The following is an 18,930-nucleotide window of genomic DNA, read 5'->3' on the forward strand; positions in this document are numbered from 1 at the left end:
GAAATTTCCCGTCGGCGCGGAAGATGCGCGCCACTTCCGGCCGGGCTCCTAACAACGGGGGAGGTTGGTAACCAGGGAGGGGGGGATGGCGGAGCGGGTGCCGGAGCCCGAGGCGGAGGCGGAGGCTGAGGCGGGCGCAGGCGGGGAGGCGGCGGCCGAGGAGGGCGCGGCGGGCCGCAAGGCGCGGGGTCGGCCGCGGCTCACGGAGTCCGACCGAGCCCGGCGGCGGCTCGAGTCCCGGAAGAAGTACGACGTGCGGCGTGTGTACCTGGGCGAGGCGCACGGGCCCTGGGTGGACCTGCGGCGCCGCAGCGGCTGGAGCGACGCCAAGCTCGCAGCCTATCTCATCTCGCTGGAGCGCGGCCAGCGTAGCGGCCGCCACGGGTGAGGGGGCCCGGCCCGAGGGAGGGAGGGAGCGAGAGAGGGAGGAGACGCCCCCATTCCCCGCCGAGCCTGGCCCCGCCCCCTCGGCCCCCGGCCCCGCCCCCGGCACCTGTGAGCCCCGCCCAGTGGCCGGGCTGTTGGCCTGGGTCTCCTACCGCGGGTCCTGGGACGCGCCTGGCTCGCGGCCCCGCCTCCCGTCTTTCCGGCTGCCCAATCCTGGGATGCGCCCAGCCTCTCGACCCGCCTCCTGGCGCTTGGCCCCGCCCGCTAGAGTCCTGGCTGCCCAATCCTAGTACGGGCCCCACCTCCAAGCATTCTAACTGCCCAGTCCCTGGAGGGGCGTCCCCGCCTCCTGAGACCTTGATGCCCCTTATAAATTGCTGGTCCTTGGGATCTCAAATGCCTCATCCTCTAAAACCCAAGAATGTAGCCTGGGGCTGTGACTGGACACACTGGGCCACCCAGCCCTGTCCTATGAGGTCCTGGCACTCCTGGGGCTGTGTGTGGCCCCATTCCCACAGCCGTCCATCCCAGACATAGGAAGATTCCTCGCAATCCAGATCTCATTCCCTTAAACCTCTTGGCTCCTGGGGAGCACCTTAGCCCATGGAGACCCAGGAAGCCCCAAGTTACCTGCTCAGGTAGAGGACAGAGGCCTTTGCAAGAGTCTCAGTCTTGAGAGTGAGGAGTGTGGATGGAATTTTTCCCTCCGTGCCTAACAGGTTGGTGTGATGATTAAATGAGTTAAAATACAGCAAAAAGGCTTAGAACATGGTTGGCACATAGTGAGCACACCAGGTATTCGTTGATATGATGATATTTGTTCCCTGTCACAAGCTCTGCTGCGACAGAATCCTTGCTGTGCCCTGGTTTTTATTTGCACACATTGGAATGTTTCTCTGTGAGGAGATTCTGAGGGTCAAGAATCAACCAGATCTGTCTGAATTGCACCCACTGCCTCCCTGGGGTGTCAGGCTGGCTTATATGCCTGAGAATGTAGCAGGAAATGCTGAGCATTTAAAAAAAAAAAAAAACTCAAGCTAGTGCTCCATTATTAGAGTTTCTTTCTTTCTTTTTCTTAGAAAGAGAGAGCACACAAGCATGGGGAGGGAGAGAGGAAAGGAGCAGAGTGAGAAGGAGAGAGAAATCTCAAGCAAGCTCCACACCTGGCTCAGCATGGAGCTCAATCTCACAACCCTGAGCTCATGAGCTGAGCTGAAATGAAGAGTCCCACACTTGACCAGCTGAGCCCCCCTGGCACCCACCATTATTGGAGTTTCTGATCCAGTTAATCTGGGTAGAATTGCAGACCTTGTGTTTTTTTTTTCTGCAAAACTTCCAGGGAGACATTATGTGCAGCTGGAGTTGAGACCCACTGGCCAGAGGGAGCCCCTGGAGGTCCCTAAGCTGAAAGTGGTATTTGCAGAAGCTTGGTTTGTGTAGTCCTGCAGGACTGGGGCCAGGACACTGAGACAACCCAGGCAGTGCATGGCAAAAACAGGGCCCCAGACATATGGGTGGTGGAGAAAATAACTAACCTGAGTGAGGGGTCTCCTGTGGGAAATGGATATGACCAGAGATGGGGGGGGGTCTCTTATTTCAACTCTTCATTTATTTGTAACTGTCTTGTATGCAGAAGGATTTCAGGTCAACAGAAGACAGAAATGGAAAGAGGGACACCTGGGTGGCTCAGTAGGTTAAGTTTCTGCCTTTGGCTCAGGTCCTGGGATTGAGCCCCACGTTGCATCGCATTGGGCTCCCTGCTCAGCGGGGAGTCTGCTTCTCCCTCTCCTTCTGCCTCTCCCCACTGCTCATGCTCTCTCTCTCAAATAAATAAATAAAATCTTAAAAGGAAAAAAAAGAGAAGGGGAAAAAAGGGATGCAGTGGGCCAGGATTGATGCTACTGGATTGAGGCATAAATCACAGGGGACATAACAGGCTTATAGGGGACATGACAAGGGCACTCTTGTTGCATGGTGAGTTAAAAACCTGACCAGAGGAGTTCAAAAGACATGAGGACATGGGAATGGAGATGGGCCATGAATCTGCCTCAGAGCCATCCTAGCAGCTGGTGGAAAAAGGGAAACCGGTCAATAGTGGAGTCTTCAGTGTCCACTTGTTTAAGGAACGCTTTGCAGCACCTTCTCTGTGCCAGGCCCTGGTATTTATGCTGAAAATGCAGCAATGAACAACAAAAAAATCACTGCCCTATGGAGCTGCCATTTTAAAGGGCAGAAGACAGAGACTTGTCCACTGTGCAAAGGCTTGTATACTGTATTATCATATATTTACTACTATTTCCTATAATAAATTATGTAGTATGTGAGAGATCGATAGGAGCTACATAAAGAAAAAAGTGAAATAGGGAAAAAGGAGTCATAAGGATGTGCTAGAGGTTTAAGTAGGGTGTTGAGTGGGCCACAGTGAGAGGATAGCATTTGGGGTAAAGACCTGAAGGAGGCCGGGGAAAGCCATGCAGATATCTGGGGGGAGAGTGTTTGAGGAAGAAGGAAAGGCAAGCACAAAGGCCCTGAGGCAGGACCCAGCCTGGTTGCATACATGGGGCAGCAAGGAGACCCGTGTGGCTGGAGCACAATGAGAGGATGAAGAGTGGGAAAAGGTGAGGACAGGAAGGTGACACGGCCTTGTGGACTGCATGGAGGACTCTGGTTTTTCCTCCCAGTGAAGCGGTAAGGCCTGATAGGATTTCTTTTTTGGCAGGGGGGTTCTTTAAGCACAGAATTTTTGACAGAGAGGTCCCATACCTGGCTTATATTTTAACAGAAGCATCCTCCAGGGTGTGTGTGGCCGGAGGATTGGATGAAACCCGAAACAAGGTTGGCTAAGAGTTGGCAGTCTTTAAGGCTGGTGATGGGCTCAAAGAGGTCCACTCTTCTTCTAACTTTGTATGTGTTTGAATTTTCTTTTTATATCTTAAAATGTTAACAAGAAAATCAAAAGTATCACACAGACGCCTGTGCTGAAGCTATGGGAGGGGAGGGCCGGAGCTCCAGACCAGGAAGGAGGTGACTGCCCTGGTCTGGGTGAGTGCTGACATGACAGGGCCGACCTGGGCCCAGGTGCAGCCATGCAGAAGTGGACAGAGTGGTTGAAATTAGGGCCAACAGGGTTTGCTGATGGGAGAGACACCCCCAGGTATGGACCTGAGCACCCGGAAAGTTGCAGGTGCTGTTAAAACTGAGAAGAGACAGGTCAGGGAGCAATATGACAGCTCACGTTTGAGACGTCTTCAACACCCCTAATGTTGGGCAGGGGTAGTGGTGGTGGTGGTGGTGCTATGTGGTCAGGAGAGGGCCAGGCAGGAGTTCTGGATTTGGGGGCCACCAGGCCAGTGATGGTATGGTGATGGAGGTTGCCAAGGGGGCACAGGTAGACACACAGGTCTGAGCCCAGGGCTCATGCTCTGTGCTTAGAGAAGCCAGGGGGAGGGAGATGCAGCAGTCATGAGGCTGGTGGAGAACCCGCCAGGGCAGTGTCCTGGAGGCCAAGGAAAGGATCTGCCATCAAATACTGCTGAGCCGAACACTGCTGAGCCGAGCGCTTGACTCCAGGGGCTCAAGGGAGGTAGAGGAGACAGGAAGACTGAGCAGGCATATAGACAACTCAGAGGCAGGCAGAGGAATGGGTGGAAGTTGGTAGGGAAGCCCTGGCTCAAGAGCATTTAAATCCAGGCTAGAACACACAGCAACTCCACTTCCCAGATGAAGACACTGAGGCTCAAAGGCGACAAGACCTGCTTAAGGTCACACAGCTGGTCAATAGCAGAGAGGAGACTTGAACTCAGATCTGACTGGCACCCAGGCCTGTCCCCACTGCTAAGCGGTGTTCCCAGCATCCCAGTCCTGGCCAGGCTGTGAGTGCATGGAGGTGGCCATGGGCATATGGACTTGGGTTTGGGTGAGGATCTGGGCAGCCAGCCTGCCCCCTTGGAGGGGAGGGGAGAGCCATGGGAGGGGATGGAGGCATCTGGGATGAGTGAGGGCGGGTAGGGACCTGGACAAGGGCAGAGGGGCAGAGGAACCCAGAGGAGCTGTCCTGGGACCAGATGTGGGGTTTGGGGGCTGAGAATTATTATCAGGCTGGACAGAGCTCAGGTGGGGTAGATGGTGAAGCTAACAGGAGACCTTGGACTGCCTGTCAGGATGACATGTGGTGAGAGCATGGTCTGGGCCATAGCAGGGAGGCTAGCGTTCCAGGGCCAGGCTCTGTGATAACATTGATAATTAGAATGATCATCTCTACCACTTGCTAAGTGGCTACTGTGCCAGGGGCTGCACCAAGCTTCTTTCAATGCCCATAACCTCATGCCAGTCCCACAAGGAAGGTATGGTTATGATCCCATGCTACTGATAGGGAAACTGAGGCATGGTCACCCAGGGTCTCAGGGCCTCCTGCTGCAGCATAGGAAAGGAAGGATGGGGGTGCCTGGCTGGCTCAGTCAGAAGAGCATGCGACTTCATCTTGGGGTCATGAATGAGCCCTACGTTGGGTGCGGAGATTACTTCTTTTTTTCGTAAGATTTATTTATATATTTTACAGAAACAAACGCATATGGAAGCAGGGGGAAAGGCAGAGGGAGAGGAGAGAGAACTTCAAGCAGACTCCCCACTGAGCACAGTCTCTTCCCTCTCATGCCCTCTGCCAACTCAAGGCTTGATCTCATGACTGAGACCAGAGCCAAAATCAAGAGTCTGATGCCTACCCAACTGAGCCACCCAGTACTCTGGGTATAGAGAGTATTTAAATAAATTAATTAAAAATAAATAAATAAAAGAAAGAATGAAGAAGCCTCCAGAACTGGTGGGCAGACCCAGAAGCATGGTGTCAGGAAGGCAGAGGGAGGCCCCTAGCGAGTCCAGGAGAGGTTGCCCTCAGCACGTGTAGAGCCGGTGCTGGGCCACAGCCAAGTGGCTTATAGGGGTCAGGATCCCATTTGGCAGTTCCAGTGGCCATCCAGGTGTGGGAGGCCTTGGGCAGCCCCCAGTGTTTGGGTCCGGCTTCGCCCTGGGCTCCCTGAGGCCTTGGTCACTGGGGCACACAGTCCGGGTGTTGGGCTCCAGCCAAAGCAGGGAAGGGCCCAGAGGCAGGTGGGCATGATGGCCCTGGGCACGGGGGCCTGAGCTGGCTGCAGGGGTAGCTATGGGCTGGGGCCCACATAGAACAGGCAGTTAGGGGATCCCTGGGTGGCGCAGTGGTTTAGCACCTGCCTTTGGCCCAGGGCGCGATCCTCGAGACCCGGGATCGAATCCCACATCGGGCTCCTGGTGCATGGAGCCTGCTTCTCCCTCTGCCTATGTCTCTGCCTCTCTCTCTCTCTGTATGACTATCATAAGTAAATAAAATTAAAAAAAAAAAAAAAAAAAGAACAGGCAGCTAGGGGCTGGGGCAGGGTCCCTAGCAGGGCCATCCCCTCAGGGCTCTCAGCCAGCCTGGGGTGGGGCAGCGCAGGTTTTGAGGCTGACTCCACAAATATCCTATTGCCATGTAACAAATGACCACAGACTTAGTGGCTTAAAACCACACAAATTATCTCACATTTCTCTGGATCAGGAGTCTAGCATGTTTTAGCTGGATCCTCTGCTCAGGATTCCCAGGGCTGAAATCAGGGTTTCAGCTGGCCGCATCTTCATCCTGAGGCTCGCCTAGGGAAAGAGCTGCTTCCAGACCCCCTAAAGGTGTTGGTAGAATTTGGTCCCACCTGGGCAGGACAGCTGAGGTCCCCGCAGCCTTGAGGCTGTCCACCGGGATTGCTGTCAGCTCCCAGAGACCGTTCTCAGGGCCCCGCCCCTCAGGCCTCTCATATCCTCAGCCTCCAGGCCAACTGCATTAGGGCCCCTTTAAGAGCTCCCCTGATTAGGTCAGGCCCACCTTGAAAAAGCTCCCCCCCTGATTCATTTCATTCCAAGTCACCTAGCCACGGGACCGGTATCCCACCATATTCTCAGGCTGCCCCACTCATGGAGAGAGGGTTATAGAGGGCGGGGGGCCCCGGGGCTAGGAATCATTCTGTACTTTTCTGAGTTCTCCAGTCCCTGGCTACGGGCCCCTGGGCAGGTAGGCTCTCTCCTCAGCCTCACTTTCCTACTTGGTGAAAAGGGTGGTGATGACCAACTGCGGTCCGAGGGCTTGTGTCAGGGGAGGTGAGAGTCAAGCAAAGACCCCCGGGGGAACAGAAAAGCAGCTCCAGTTTGGCCTGGGAGCAGGGTGCTGTCATTAGCTCAGCATCAGCCAGGTCCTGTGTTCACTCCCCCTGCCTCTCTCTCTTACAGGAAGCCTTGGGAGCAGGTCCCAAAAAAACCAAAGCGGAAGAAAAGTAAGTGGGGCCACAGCCAGCAGGGACGGGAGGGGCATTGGGAGTACGTGGCTCACTCATTCTCAGGCACCATTTGTGGAGGGCCTGCGAGGCCAGTGCTGTGCAGACCAGGACAGACCCAGGCCTGCCCTCACAGAGCCCATGGCCTCTGCGGAAGACGGGTCAGGCCCAGCAGGGCCGTGCCGGGGAAGTAGGGGCACTGGGGGCCCAGGGCAGGGGACTGACCCAGCTGTGCGGGGCAGGAAGGGGTCCAGAACCTGTGCTGTGCCCAGTGTGGCTGCCCCTACCACCCCTGTCTCACACCTAAAAGGCCAAGTCACCACCCCACGCTGCACAGCTGGAGAGTGGCAAGGCCAGGCCCCAAACCCAGTGTCACCTGAGCAGTCCCCTTATCCCTCCACGGTCTCACCTGGTGCATGGGACTCACCCAGGGAAGAACTGGACAGGGCAGAGGGAACAATTTCTGTCAGGGTCTAAAGAGCATGTCATGTGCCAGGCTGAGGGGAGCTGGGCGTGAGCAGTCGAAGTGGAGACCTGGAGCATGTCCCTCCCACCCCCTCGGCCATGACCTCTGACCCCTGGCGCCCTGGATCTCGGCCCTTGTCCAGCAGGGTGAGGGCCAGCGATCCGGGAACAGCCATCTGGTGGCAGTGAGTCCCACCCCTGCTCACAGTTGTCAGAGGCAAGGGCCAAGCTAAATGTGACCTCCGAGTCCCAGAGGGGTGAGGAGGGAGATAAGGAGGCGAGTGCCAGACTGGAGGGGCGGCTAGGGATGGCGCCCATGGTTGTCCCTATTGTCCCCATGTTTGTTACTGGGCTGGAGGCCCCAGACAACATCCTCAGGCCCAAGGACCCTTCTGGGCGCCCTCCTCATCTCCCAGCCTGGAAGATCAGGAGGACAGTTTCCTCCCCCTTGGCTACAGGACCAGCGTCATTAGACATATCACAGGCTCCATTTCCTGGGCGCTCAGAGTGTGCCCAGCCTTGTTCCATGCCCTGTCCATGTCTTCACTCCCTCCTCTCTGGCAACCCTCAAGGAGCAGGGACTGTTATTCTCCCCTGGCCCAGAAGAGGCAGCTGAGGTTCAGAGAAGTCAAGTCACTTGCCTGAAGCCACCCAGCTACAAAGTGGCAGTCAGGATTTGGATCCCACGGCCTGGCTCCACTGGGCTCACATCCTCAAAGCATTTACTCTTCCAGCAAACATTCACTGAGCACCCACTATGTGCCAGGCCCTGTGTCGGCACTGGGGCTACAAGAGGAGCAAGAGATGAGTGTCCCTGCCCTTGGAGGGCTGGCATTCTAGCAGGAAAGACAGAAACACGGACACAGATAACCACAGATCGTGTCTCGGTGCTACCTTTAGAAAAAAGACAGCAAGTCAGGTGGGCTAGAAGGACAGTGGGGAGGGGGTGGCCGACTGAGGGGAAGATGTGAGTGAAGGGGGCAGGGCAAGGCAGTCATCTGGAAGAAGTCACAGTCTGAGTAAAGGCCCTGAGGCAGGATCATACCCTGCTTATTCCAGGAACAGGGAGGAGGCCATGAGGCTGGAATGAAGTGATCAGGGAAAGGGGCAGGAGGTGATGGAGCAGAACATGAAGGGCCTGGTGGATCTGGGAGGGTACTTTTGGCTTTTACCCCAGCCAGGTGGGAGCTCTGGTGGATTCTGGGCAGAGGAGGGCCATGGCCTGGCTCAAGTGTTTGCAGCGGTGCCCTCCATCTACCGCAGGCAGAATAGACTAGTGGGACAAACAGGGAAGCAGAGAGACCGGGGCAGAGGGACTCATCTGGTCCAGGCCAGGGACGCTGTGCAGATGATCTTATTAGCAGGAACCTAATAACCACTGCGCCCCTAGCATGTGCCAGGCTCCGTAGTTGATGTGGTTTCACTTATTCAGCGAGGACAGTCAGGCCCGTCTGTGTTATCACCAGGGTGTATCTCACCTCTCAGAGCCTGTTTCTTGATTTGTAAACTGAGGCCGGGCCTGGACAGGGTGCACGAGGGTTCTCAACCCCCCACCCCCCACCCAGGAGCCATAAGGCCGGGGTAGGGGTGTTCTGGGGCCCTGGGTGGGGCAAGGGCGAGCACTACCCCTGACTCTGGGCTGTGCCCCGTGTGTGTAGGGAGGCGACGCAACGTGAACTGCCTGAAGAACGTGGTGATCTGGTACGAGGACCACAAGCACCGCTGCCCATACGAGCCACACCTGGCCGAGCTGGACCCCACCTTTGGCCTGTACACCACAGCTGTGTGGCAGTGCGAAGCTGGCCACCGCTACTTCCAGGACCTGCACTCACCCCTGAAGCCACTCAGTGATTCAGACCCCGACAGTGACAAAGGTGGGCCTGAGGGGTGAGGGCTCCTCCTGGGGTGGGTCGCCCTGGACTCCCTGTCCTCAGGGGTGGTGGGGCTTGTCACAGCAAGGAGACTGGCACGGGCGCTGGCCTCAGAGGTGGTGTCCAGACCCAGCAGGCTGGGCTGCAATCTTCCAAGTCCTTATGGAGCTGGGGGGGCGGGGGTGGCATTTCCCAGAGGGACAGCTGGGAGAAGCTGGGAGAGCTTGGCCCACTTATGTCCCAGGCCGCGCACAGGCAGGACTGGGTTGGGGGATTTGGGAAACCTGGCTCGGGCTGGAGGCAGGGGTGGGTGCTCTCCTGACTTCCTCCTCCTCCTCTGTTTTCTCTGGCCCTTTCTCTTTCAGTGCTGGGCTTTCTCCCAGCTTCATCCTTTTCCCCTCTCTGCCTTGGTCTCCTCCTTCCTCCCCACTCTCCCGCTCTTGAGCTCTCTCTCATCCCCCCTCCCTCTCTCCCTCATCTCTTCTGTTTGATCCTCTCCCTTCTGTATCCTGCCTTCCCCCTGCTGCCAGCCTCTCCCTGTCTCCCCCCATCTGTCTCTCCCCACACTGTCCCTGCCCCTCTTCTATCGGCCCAGGTGGCCCCGGTGGGGGAGCAGAGGGGACGCTGTGGGTGGCAAGGGGCTGCCTGCCTGCCTGCCTGCCGGCCGGCCTCACAACCTCAGCTGTGAGAAGGAGCATGGGGCCTACTGCCAGGTGCCCTGCCAGGGCTGAGGGTGAGGTCAGTCGCCAGGGCTGAGCCCGTGCTGGCAGGAATCTCAGAGCAGGTGGCGTCCCAGCTGGCTGAGGGGAAACCGTGGGCGAGAGGTGTTCCAGGTGGGCCCCCTGGCCAACGGCTGCCCCGTGTGAGTCAGCCAGACCCCAACCTGCGGCTGGCCAACCCCTCAGCTGGCCGTTCTCTCCTCACTCTGGTCCCACCCCAAACTACCCTGAGTGCTCCCTACAACTCTTCGTTAGCCCCACTTGGCAGTCGAGGAAACCAAGGCCTGGGACTAAGGTGGCTGACCCCTCTGGTGATGGGTCTGCTGGAACGGGGAAGGCACGTGGAGGAGCCCCCTTGCATTGCGCCGCCACCCAAAGTTGACACCACTGGCTGCCCCATGTGGCTCTCGGGAGTGAATGCTGGGCGGAGCAGGGGTGGGGGGTAGGGGGGAGGGACTGTGTCCCTGTCCCAGCCCTGTGCCCTCAGCAGCACCCTTAGCTCTCTGCCTGGGGTGGCCTTGCTGCTTCTCACTCTGGCGGAGCCTGTGAGAGGCCAGGGGTTGTGCAGCCATTTCTGTGGTTAATGTTATGATCAACAAGCAGGAAGTGCTGTCTGGCCTTCACATCTAGACACTACAGTTGGGGATGCAGGCGCACACCCTGGCCATGCCCCAAACTCACTAGGTGACTGCCGGCTGCTTCAAGGTGGAGCCAGGGGGCTCAACCCACCCTGCAGATTACAGGATGTTACAAGGAAAGGCCGATCCCCCTACCCCACCCCTGCTGCCATCCCAGGGCTGAGTCAGGGTTGGGGCATTGTGATGAGAATAATAATAGAAACACTGACAGGGTGCTTCCTCGGAGCCTGGTACTGTCCTAGGCCCTTATATTTACTCATTACCCGAAACACCCCTGGGAGGAGGTGCCAAGTTATCCCCAGGCCCAGAGAGGTCACATCAGGCCCCCACATGCACACAGCTGAAGGGATGGACACCAAGATCCTGGCTCTGGAGGCTGTGTGCATCATGTGGCCTTCTGGGAGTGTAGGACACATGATCCCCAGACAATGTGCCCCGATTCTGTCACAAGTGTGTCACTGGAGGGTCATTTCTTGATTTTCCCGTCACCCTGTTTTCTCCCCATGTGCAGGCTTTAGCACAAAACATCTGGGTGAAATGTTGGCGGTCTTGACCTGCATCACAACGTCGGGTCTGAGATACATTCATTTTTACAACTGTGTGCCTGTGCCTGTACGCAGGGCCCCCCATCCTTGCAGAGCTTATGATCCAGAGGGAAAGCAGAGAGCAAACAAGATGAAAAATTAAAATCTAGAGTACAGTGGAAGATGGTATTTGGGGGGGAAATAAAGGAGAGAAAAGATTTCTATTTGAGACAAGGTGGTCCTGCCTGAATAAATACCATTTTAGGAAAGGGTCCGATGGAGGTGAGGGAGGGAGCCCCTGCAGGTGTCTGAGAGAAGAGTGTTCAGGCAGAGCAAACAGCAAATGCAAAGACCCTGAGGCAGGAACCTAAATACATGGGCGTACTGCCAACGGGTTTGCTGACAGACTGAAGGGGATGTGAGAGAAAGAGAAGTTAGGGGCAGCCCTAGGCTTTGAAAGCCTGAGCAACTGCAAGGACAGAGCCGCCATCATCCCCTGAGATGGGGATGTCTGGGAAGGGTGTGGGCTTTTTCTAAGAGAAGATTCAGAACCCAGAATTGCTAAGCAGACTCTGAGGTGCCTATGAGACCCCCTCCCTGAGGGCAGCAGAGGAGGCAGTGGGATGTTAGAGTCCCCAGCCCCACATGGCATCCAGGCAGGGACTGTCCACAGGGAGGCATCAGATGATGGGTGGTGGCAGTATGATAAAGATCAGTATTCCATCTTTGTCCAAGGTTCCTGGCTCAGAGCTCCTAAAACCCTTGGAGTCTCCCACGTGATGGAAATGTTTTTCATTGTCCATAATGAACCCCTCTCATAAGGAACACACCTGAGGCGATGCTAATGTGGTGACTCAGGCAGGGTCCCCGAGATAGCTTTAGGAGGGGGGCTGGTCACCAGAAAGACCAGACACATGACTGGAACTGGGGAATCTCAGCCCCACCCCTGACCCCCGGGGAGCAGATGGGCTGGAGACTGGGTTATAAAAACTCTTGAACAACAAGGTCCAGGGAGCTTGTGGGTTGGTGAACACCTCGGGGTGCTAGGAGGGTGGCGCGTCTGGAGAGGGCATGACAACTCCTGCCCCAGCCCCCACACCTTGCCCTGTGCCTCTCTTCCATCTGACTATTGCTGAGTGGCATCTTTTGTGATAAAACTAGCCATAAGTAAAGCACTTTCCCGAGTTCTGTGAGTCCATCCTAGTAAATTAGCCAACCTGAAGAGGGTGTTGTAGAAACCCACAATTTATAGCCAGAATTACAATGGCCTGGGTCTTTTTTTTTTTTTTTTAAGATTTTATTTATTTATGAGAGACACACAGAGAGAGGCAGAGACATAGGCAGGGGGAGAAGCAGGCTCCCTGTGAGGAGCCTGATGTGGGACTCGATCCCAGGACCCCGGAATCACAACCTGAGCCAAAGTCTATCACTCAGCCAGTGTGTCCCAGTGGCCTGGGTTGTATGACTGGGTGTCTGAAGCAGGGGCAGGCAGTCTTGTGGGACCTGAGCCCCTAATCCGTGGCATCTGACACTCCCTCCAGATAGAGAGTGTCAGATCCGAATTAAATTGTCGGACACCTAGCTGGTGTCAAGAATGAGGGCAGCATTTAACACCATCATGCTGGCTGAGACCCTGGGGTGGGTGGAGCACTGTGAAGAGCCCTGACTAGAACCTTCCAGACCTGTAAGAACCAGCGAGGCTAAGAAAGAGCCACCAGGGAGGGGCCAGAAAACCAGAATTCAGGTCTGGAGGCTGAGAGAAGAGAGTATCTCTGAGGAGCAGGGTGGTCAGGGGACAAGGAAGGCTGAGAAATGACCAGTGTTTGTGGTACTGAGGGGGTTACCATGCCCAGCCCTTAGTGATACTGTTGCCACCACTGTTGCTCTTGTGACTGTCCCCTTCTCTTTGTCATCACAGTGGGCAATGGCCTGGCGGCCGGCAGCTCTGACTCTTCCAGCTCTGGCTCCGGCTCTGACTCCGAGGAGCCCCCCGAGGGCCAGCCGGCCAAGGTGGCAGCGGCAGCAGCAGCGGCGGCAGTTACCCCCACCAGCCCGGCAGGCAGCAGCGGGCTCATCACTCAGGAGGGCATGCACATCCCCTTCGATGTCCACCATGTGGAGAGCCTGGCTGAGCAGGGCACCCCGCTGTGCCCCAACCCTGCAGGCAGCGGGCCTGAAGCCCTGGAGACAGTGGTGTGCGTGCCAGTGCCTGTGCAAGTGGGCCCGGGCCCCGGCACCCTCTTTGAGAACATGCCCCAGGAGGCTCTGGGCGAGGTGGTAGCCAGCTGTCCCATGCCAGGCATGGTCCCTGGCTCACAGGTGATCATCATCGCAGGCCCTGGCTACGATGCCCTCACAGCTGAGGGCATCCACCTCAACGTGGCAGCTGGCAGCAGTGCCCCTGCCGGGGGCCTGGGTGATGAGGTGCCCTGTGCCATGATGGAGGGTGTAGCAGCCTACACCCAGACGGAGCCCGAGGGCAGCCAGCCCAGCACCATGGACCCTGCCGCCATGGCAGGCATCGAGACCAAGAAAGGTCTGGGGGCCACGCTGGTCCAGGGGGGCTGCCGTAATTTCTGGCAGGGGAAGGGTTGGGGCCTGGGAGGAGGAGGGAGAGCGGAGGGATGGCCCTGGACCCAGTTCCTCGACCCCACAAGTCCCCCCACGGACACCCGCCCTGTGTCCACCCCCGTAGAGAAGGAGGACCTGTACATGCTTAAGAAGGAAGAGAAGGAGGAGCCCGTGGCCCCAGAGCTTGCAGAGCTGGCAGCGACAGTGCCTGAGAGCGCAGAGCCTGAAGCAGAGGTGGATGGGGAGGAGCTGGACGGCAGTGACATGTCAGCCATCATCTACGAGATCCCTAAGGAGCCGGAGAAGTGGGTGCCTGGGCAGCTGGGGGCTGGGACGAGGAGCGCCACATGGGCACATAACCTGCCTGGTGGGAGAGCCCTGATGCCATGGGCCCCTTCCCCTCCAGGAGGCGGCGGAGCAAGCGGACTCGGGTGATGGACGCCGATGGCCTGCTAGAGATGTTCCACTGCCCCTACGAGGGCTGCAGCCAGGTGTACGTGGCCCTCAGCAGTTTCCAGGTGAGGCCACCACCCAAGCAGGCTGAGCAGGGCCTGCTTCTGTTTTCCGCTGCCTGTGTGCTGGCATCTGGGCAGTGTGGCTCACGGAGCACCCCACTTGGTCCTCCCAGGTGCCACTGGCTTGCCTCCCACATGCCCACTTCTCAATAGCTTCTCACTGACCCTGCCTCGGCCACAGGGCACCAGGCATCACCTCACCACTTCCCCTTCCGGCTCTCCGGTACACTTGCCTTCTCAACTGGCCTGAACTCATCCTGCTTTGGCCGAGGCCACCTTCTTGGCTCCGGATGCCTCGTCTCCAGGCTCAGCTCAGGAGGCCCCCTCCACCAGGAAGCCCACCCTAGTCCCCCAGAGCTGGTGGGGCTGGCGAGCCCCAGGTCACTGCACCACCAGGACATACCTATAGTTTGTCCTCTGGAGCCTGGACGGATGCCCCAAGGGCAGACAGGCTCCCGTCACATTCCCACTTGTGGTGGGAGACGGCACCAGTAGGCCTTTGAATATGCTGAGTTTCATTTTCATTAAGCACGTGTTGAGCACCTACAGGGTACCAGGCCTAGTGCTGGGCGCTGAAGCTATGGGTTTGCTGGTGAGTTAAAGAATAAAAGAGCAAAGGAATGACTGACAGGGGGTGCCTGTTCCAGACATTGGGAACAGTGTAGCTCTGTGGCAAAGCCTGCTGTGGGACTCCCGGCCCTGGAATCCAGGGCCTGCCCCTGCCCACCTGTAGGACATGGGCCACAACCTAACCCTCTAGAGCCTCCTCCCCCATCCATAAGCTGGGCAAATAGCAGGGCCCCACCACATGGTTATGACAAGGCCCAGGCCCTGGCTATAGTAGGTGCACACCGAAACTGCAGTGCCCCTGGGCCCTTGCTGAGAACTGGGAGTCCCTCCCAAGGGCAAGGGCCCCTCTTCCCTCCTCCAGAGAGGCTGCCCCCAGCCTGCTTCCCAGCTACCCTTCTCTGTCCCCACACTGGAGAGTCCTGGAGGTGGGCCCAAGCACCCACAGCCCCACTCCTGCCCCTCTTGCCTACAGAACCACGTCAATCTTGTGCATCGGAAGGGGAAGACCAAAGTGTGTCCACACCCTGGCTGCGGCAAGAAGTTCTATTTATCCAACCACCTGCGGCGGCACATGATCATCCATTCAGGTCAGGCCCAGGACGGGGCTGGCAGCACAGGGCGTAGGGCCATGGGCGTCGGATCTAGGGCCGGAGCAGGCTGGCTGAAACCCCAGCGAGCACTGGGTCCCCAGGCTTAGGACTGACCCCCGCCCGCTTGGGAGTGCCACCCAGGGCATGGGCGGCTGACTCAGTGGGTAGCTGTGCTGCCTGCGTCCAGCGGGAGGGGACGGCTTCAGATTTTTCAAGAGGCGGGAACTTTGAATTTTTACATGAAATCGCCCCGAGGTTCATACATTGGGGTCATATTCAGACCCACTTTGGCTTGACGGCTTGCTCTGCGTGCCTCCCATGGAGCCGAGCTCCCATTCCAGCTCCGCCCCGACGCCCTCCTGGACAGCCTCTGAGCCCCACATGGGGCCGTCGGTATTAACCGCCCTCGTTATCAGAGTCGAGGCTTCCAGGGCTCCCGGGGCTGCCTGCGTCCAGAGGTTCGGGAGACCGCCGGGGACACCCGGGTTCGGCCGCGCCGCGGCGACGTCCCGCAGCCTCCGCCCCCGACGGCGGCGTGCTCAGCCCCGCATCTCCCCCAGGTGTCCGTGAATTCACCTGCGAAACCTGCGGCAAGTCCTTCAAGAGGAAGAACCACCTGGAGGTACACCGGCGCACGCACACCGGCGAGACGCCCCTGCAGTGAGTGACGGGGGGTGACAGGGAGGGGGTCTGGGCCTGGGCGGGCAGAGGGCCGGTCCACCCCTCGGGCTCTGGGGTGCGTCGGGTCCTCGGAGCTTGGGCCCCGCCCCCAATGCGGCCCCACCCCAGGCTGACCCCGCCCCCGGTGTCGCCCGCCGGCTCCCGGCAGGTGCGAGATCTGTGGCTACCAGTGCCGACAGCGCGCGTCGCTCAACTGGCACATGAAGAAGCACACGGCCGAGGTGCAGTACAACTTCACGTGCGAGCGCTGCGGGAAGCGCTTCGAGAAGCTGGACAGCGTCAAGTTCCACACGCTCAAAAGCCACCCGGACCACAAGCCAGCCTGACCCATCCAACCACTGACCACCCCTATTTATTCGTCCGCTCGGACACCACGCCCGGGCTGGCCGGGGCCCGGACAGCCGCGGGGGCCTCCCGGACCGCGGGCCGGAAGGAGGCGCCCCTGCCCAGCCCCAGGGCTGGGCCCCCGGGGCTGGTCCCCCCCAACCCCGCCCTATTTCTGGAGGTGGCGCCTGGGGCTGCTAGAACTGTGTCAAGAGAGCAGAATGAGATTAAAGAGCGAGAAAGGAGACGCCCTTCCCCTAGGCCTGGATGATTTGGGGGGCCGGGCCCCTCTTTGTCTCCATCCTGGTCCCTTCCTGAGAAGGCCGAGACAGGCGATGATGCCCCTACCTGTGAACAATGCCCTTTCCTGACAGCCTCTGCTATGCTTCAGCTATCCGGGCCTGGTAGCTCTGAACACTGTCACAGGCCCAGGAGCAGGAGGTTGGGAGCCCGGGAGGCCACTGGACATCTCCCAAGACTCAGGATCCTGATGCCCACTCCTAGGTCCTTCACGGAACATACATTCTCCACCCTCAGAGAGCTCAGGGACCAGTTGGGGAGATGTTCAGTAGACCCCCGAGGAAGACCTCTACAGCCGTGACAAGTGCTGTGCAGGAAATAGAGTGATGTGTTAGTTTCTGGCTGTTTAAATCGGTGGTCAGGGAGGTCCTCTTTGAAATGGTGGCATTTGAGCATAGACCAGAATGACAAGGAGGTTCCGTCCCTGAAGAAAGCTGGAGGAGGCAAATCCCAGGCCGAAGGAACAGCCAGTGCCAAAACCCCGAGGTAGAACGGCTCGGCGTGTTCCTGGAACAGGAAGCCGAGGTGGGGGAGGAGGGAGTTGGCAGCGACGGGGCGGCTGCCCTGGCCCCATTTCCCGGAGGAGGATGCTGAGGTCGCCGCCGCCTCCTGCTGGCCGCCCGCAAGAGAGGCGGGGAGCGATACGAGGCCGGCGGCCGCCAGGTGGCGCGCAAGCTGCGTGGGCCCTGGTGGCCGCAGCCACGTGACCCGGGGGACCGCAGCCGCGAGCTCGGGCACGTGCCCGAGGGAGCCCTGTGGCGCCACGCGCAGATTGGCCCCTTGGCTCCTCACCAGCTCGTGGGGGCGGGGCCGCAGCTAGGCTTTATTTTACACTTTGGACCAGGGGTTATCCAAAGCAGGGACGGGAGTGTCGGCGAGGATGAGCAAGTCCGGCCGCTGGGGCCACCCACGCGAGCTCCCTAAGTCCCCCAGGGCTGAGTCCCCTTCGCTATCCCCGCACATCCAGAGCCAGCAGTTTCCATGGAAACCGCAGTCGGGTCTGCGCGCCCCGGAGGAGCGCCCCTCCCGGCACAGGCACAATTTGCAATCCGGGAGGAACACCGGGTGGGGAACAAGTCATCGCTCGGGGTCTCTAGGTTCGACAGCCAGGTCGCCCGGGCAGAACCAAGAGGGGCCACCCGGGGACCTGCAACGCCACCGCCCAGATTGCGCGGGCCACTGTGATTGGCCTGTTTTCTCCTTTGGCGTGTCAGTGCTCTCTGCTGCGCGCTCTCTCATTGGCTCAATCTCGAGGGCATCCTCCCTCAATTGGTTCTCTCGAGGGCAGTCCCTGATTGGTCCAATTAGGCTCTCCTCGCTGGGTTTGATGGCATTCTCGCTACAGTCTGGAACCTAAAAGGGCGTGCAGGGACGAGGATAGGGTGGAGGCTGCGACTCCCAGATAAGGGGTCCCGTGCTACCGAGCCCGCAGAGTCCTCGGCCAGACCGTCGGGCCGCTGTCTGTGGTGCTGAAGTCTCAGTCGAAGGCGACCCTGCCCTAGTAAGAACGCTTCCTCCCGCCTGACAGCCGTCCCGACGACGTAAACGTGCCCTTGAGCCGGCGCACCAAAGGAGGCTGCGCCAACCGCTACCTCCTAAGAGAGAAGCCAGGTTCCCCCTAGCTGAGAAGAAGTACGACTCCACAGGCAGGCCAATCACGAGCCCGGAAAGCCAGGACGTTTATACAACAGATCCGCCCACCCAAAATTTATGGGGCCTGAGAAGAACCGGTGCTTTCCCGGAACCTCAGGGCGCCAGTGGGTTTTGCCTGGAATCCTAAACCCCAAACTTCTTTACCCCCTTTGGAGAAGTGCCGAATGCCCTTGCACTATAGGGTGCCAGTCCCCACCTTTCGAGCCAATCTTTTGAACCTAACTCACTCAAAAGCCGCAGGGTCCCAGGTCCTTTTGCAGGCAGATGAGAGCCCCTGCTATCCCCACCTTTCTCCATTGGGAGGCTACACCTGCTGCCCCCAAATCTGGGGACCTGGCCTCTGCTCATAGAAATCTTGGTTCCTCGACCCTTTCCAGTCTTCTTGGTGGACAGCAACTCCGGAAGTTCTTACAATCGGGCCACCGGTATCTCCTCGCTCTCCTCGCTCCAACCGCTCAGGGTGTTGGACACAGGAGGGAGCCGTCCCTGTCTTTCCGGCAGAAAGCCCGCCCGAGAAGGGGCGGCAGTGCAGGAAGCAGGGCCCACAGGGGCAAAAGGGCCTGAATCTGGCAACCCGGGCCCCCAGGGCGTGCTTTCTGGGGGTGCCGAGTCCGAGCCAGCGCGCGCTCGCTTCCACCTGCCGCGCCGTCGGGCGCCGCGAGGAGGAGGGGCTCAACTGCCGCAGCCAATAAGCGACGCCGGCTCTGGCAGCTGCTCCTATAAAGGGCTGGGGGCGGCGGCGGCGCGGCCCAGAGCGCGGAGCGCGCAGCGCGGGCTGGAGGGTGGGAGG

General features: G+C 58.7%; 1 protein-coding gene across 1 annotated transcript; it reads left to right on the forward strand.

Annotated features, from left to right (window-relative positions):
- The first annotated feature begins 85 nt into the window (after nucleotides 1–85).
- On the forward strand, nucleotides 86–16,432 carry ZNF653 (zinc finger protein 653). The gene is made up of 9 exons (XM_038567195.1): nucleotides 86–384; nucleotides 6,676–6,719; nucleotides 8,843–9,058; nucleotides 12,855–13,472; nucleotides 13,632–13,812; nucleotides 13,914–14,025; nucleotides 15,065–15,179; nucleotides 15,743–15,842; nucleotides 16,012–16,432. Exons 1-9 carry the CDS (start codon nucleotides 86–88, stop codon nucleotides 16,187–16,189), a joined length of 1,863 nt encoding a protein of 620 aa, XP_038423123.1. The 3' UTR covers nucleotides 16,190–16,432.
- Nucleotides 16,433–18,930: the final 2,498 nt, after the last annotated feature.

The sequence above is a fragment of the Canis lupus genome, chromosome 20 (assembly GCF_011100685.1).
Source record: "Canis lupus familiaris isolate Mischka breed German Shepherd chromosome 20, alternate assembly UU_Cfam_GSD_1.0, whole genome shotgun sequence".
Classification (NCBI taxonomy): Eukaryota; Metazoa; Chordata; class Mammalia; order Carnivora; family Canidae; genus Canis; species Canis lupus.

What these genes read in the sequence shown, in the direction of transcription:
- ZNF653 (XM_038567195.1), top strand. Translation starts at nt 86, where the DNA reads ATGGCGGAGCGGGTGCCGGAGCCCGAGGCGGAGGCGGAGGCTGAGGCG. An exon ending in AGACCCCGACAGTGACAAAG is followed by an intron (nt 9,059 to 12,854) that starts GTGGGCCTGAGG and finishes TTGTCATCACAG; the next exon opens with TGGGCAATGGCCTGGCGGCC. An exon ending in ACCGGCGAGACGCCCCTGCA is followed by an intron (nt 15,843 to 16,011) that starts GTGAGTGACGGG and finishes GGCTCCCGGCAG; the next exon opens with GTGCGAGATCTGTGGCTACC.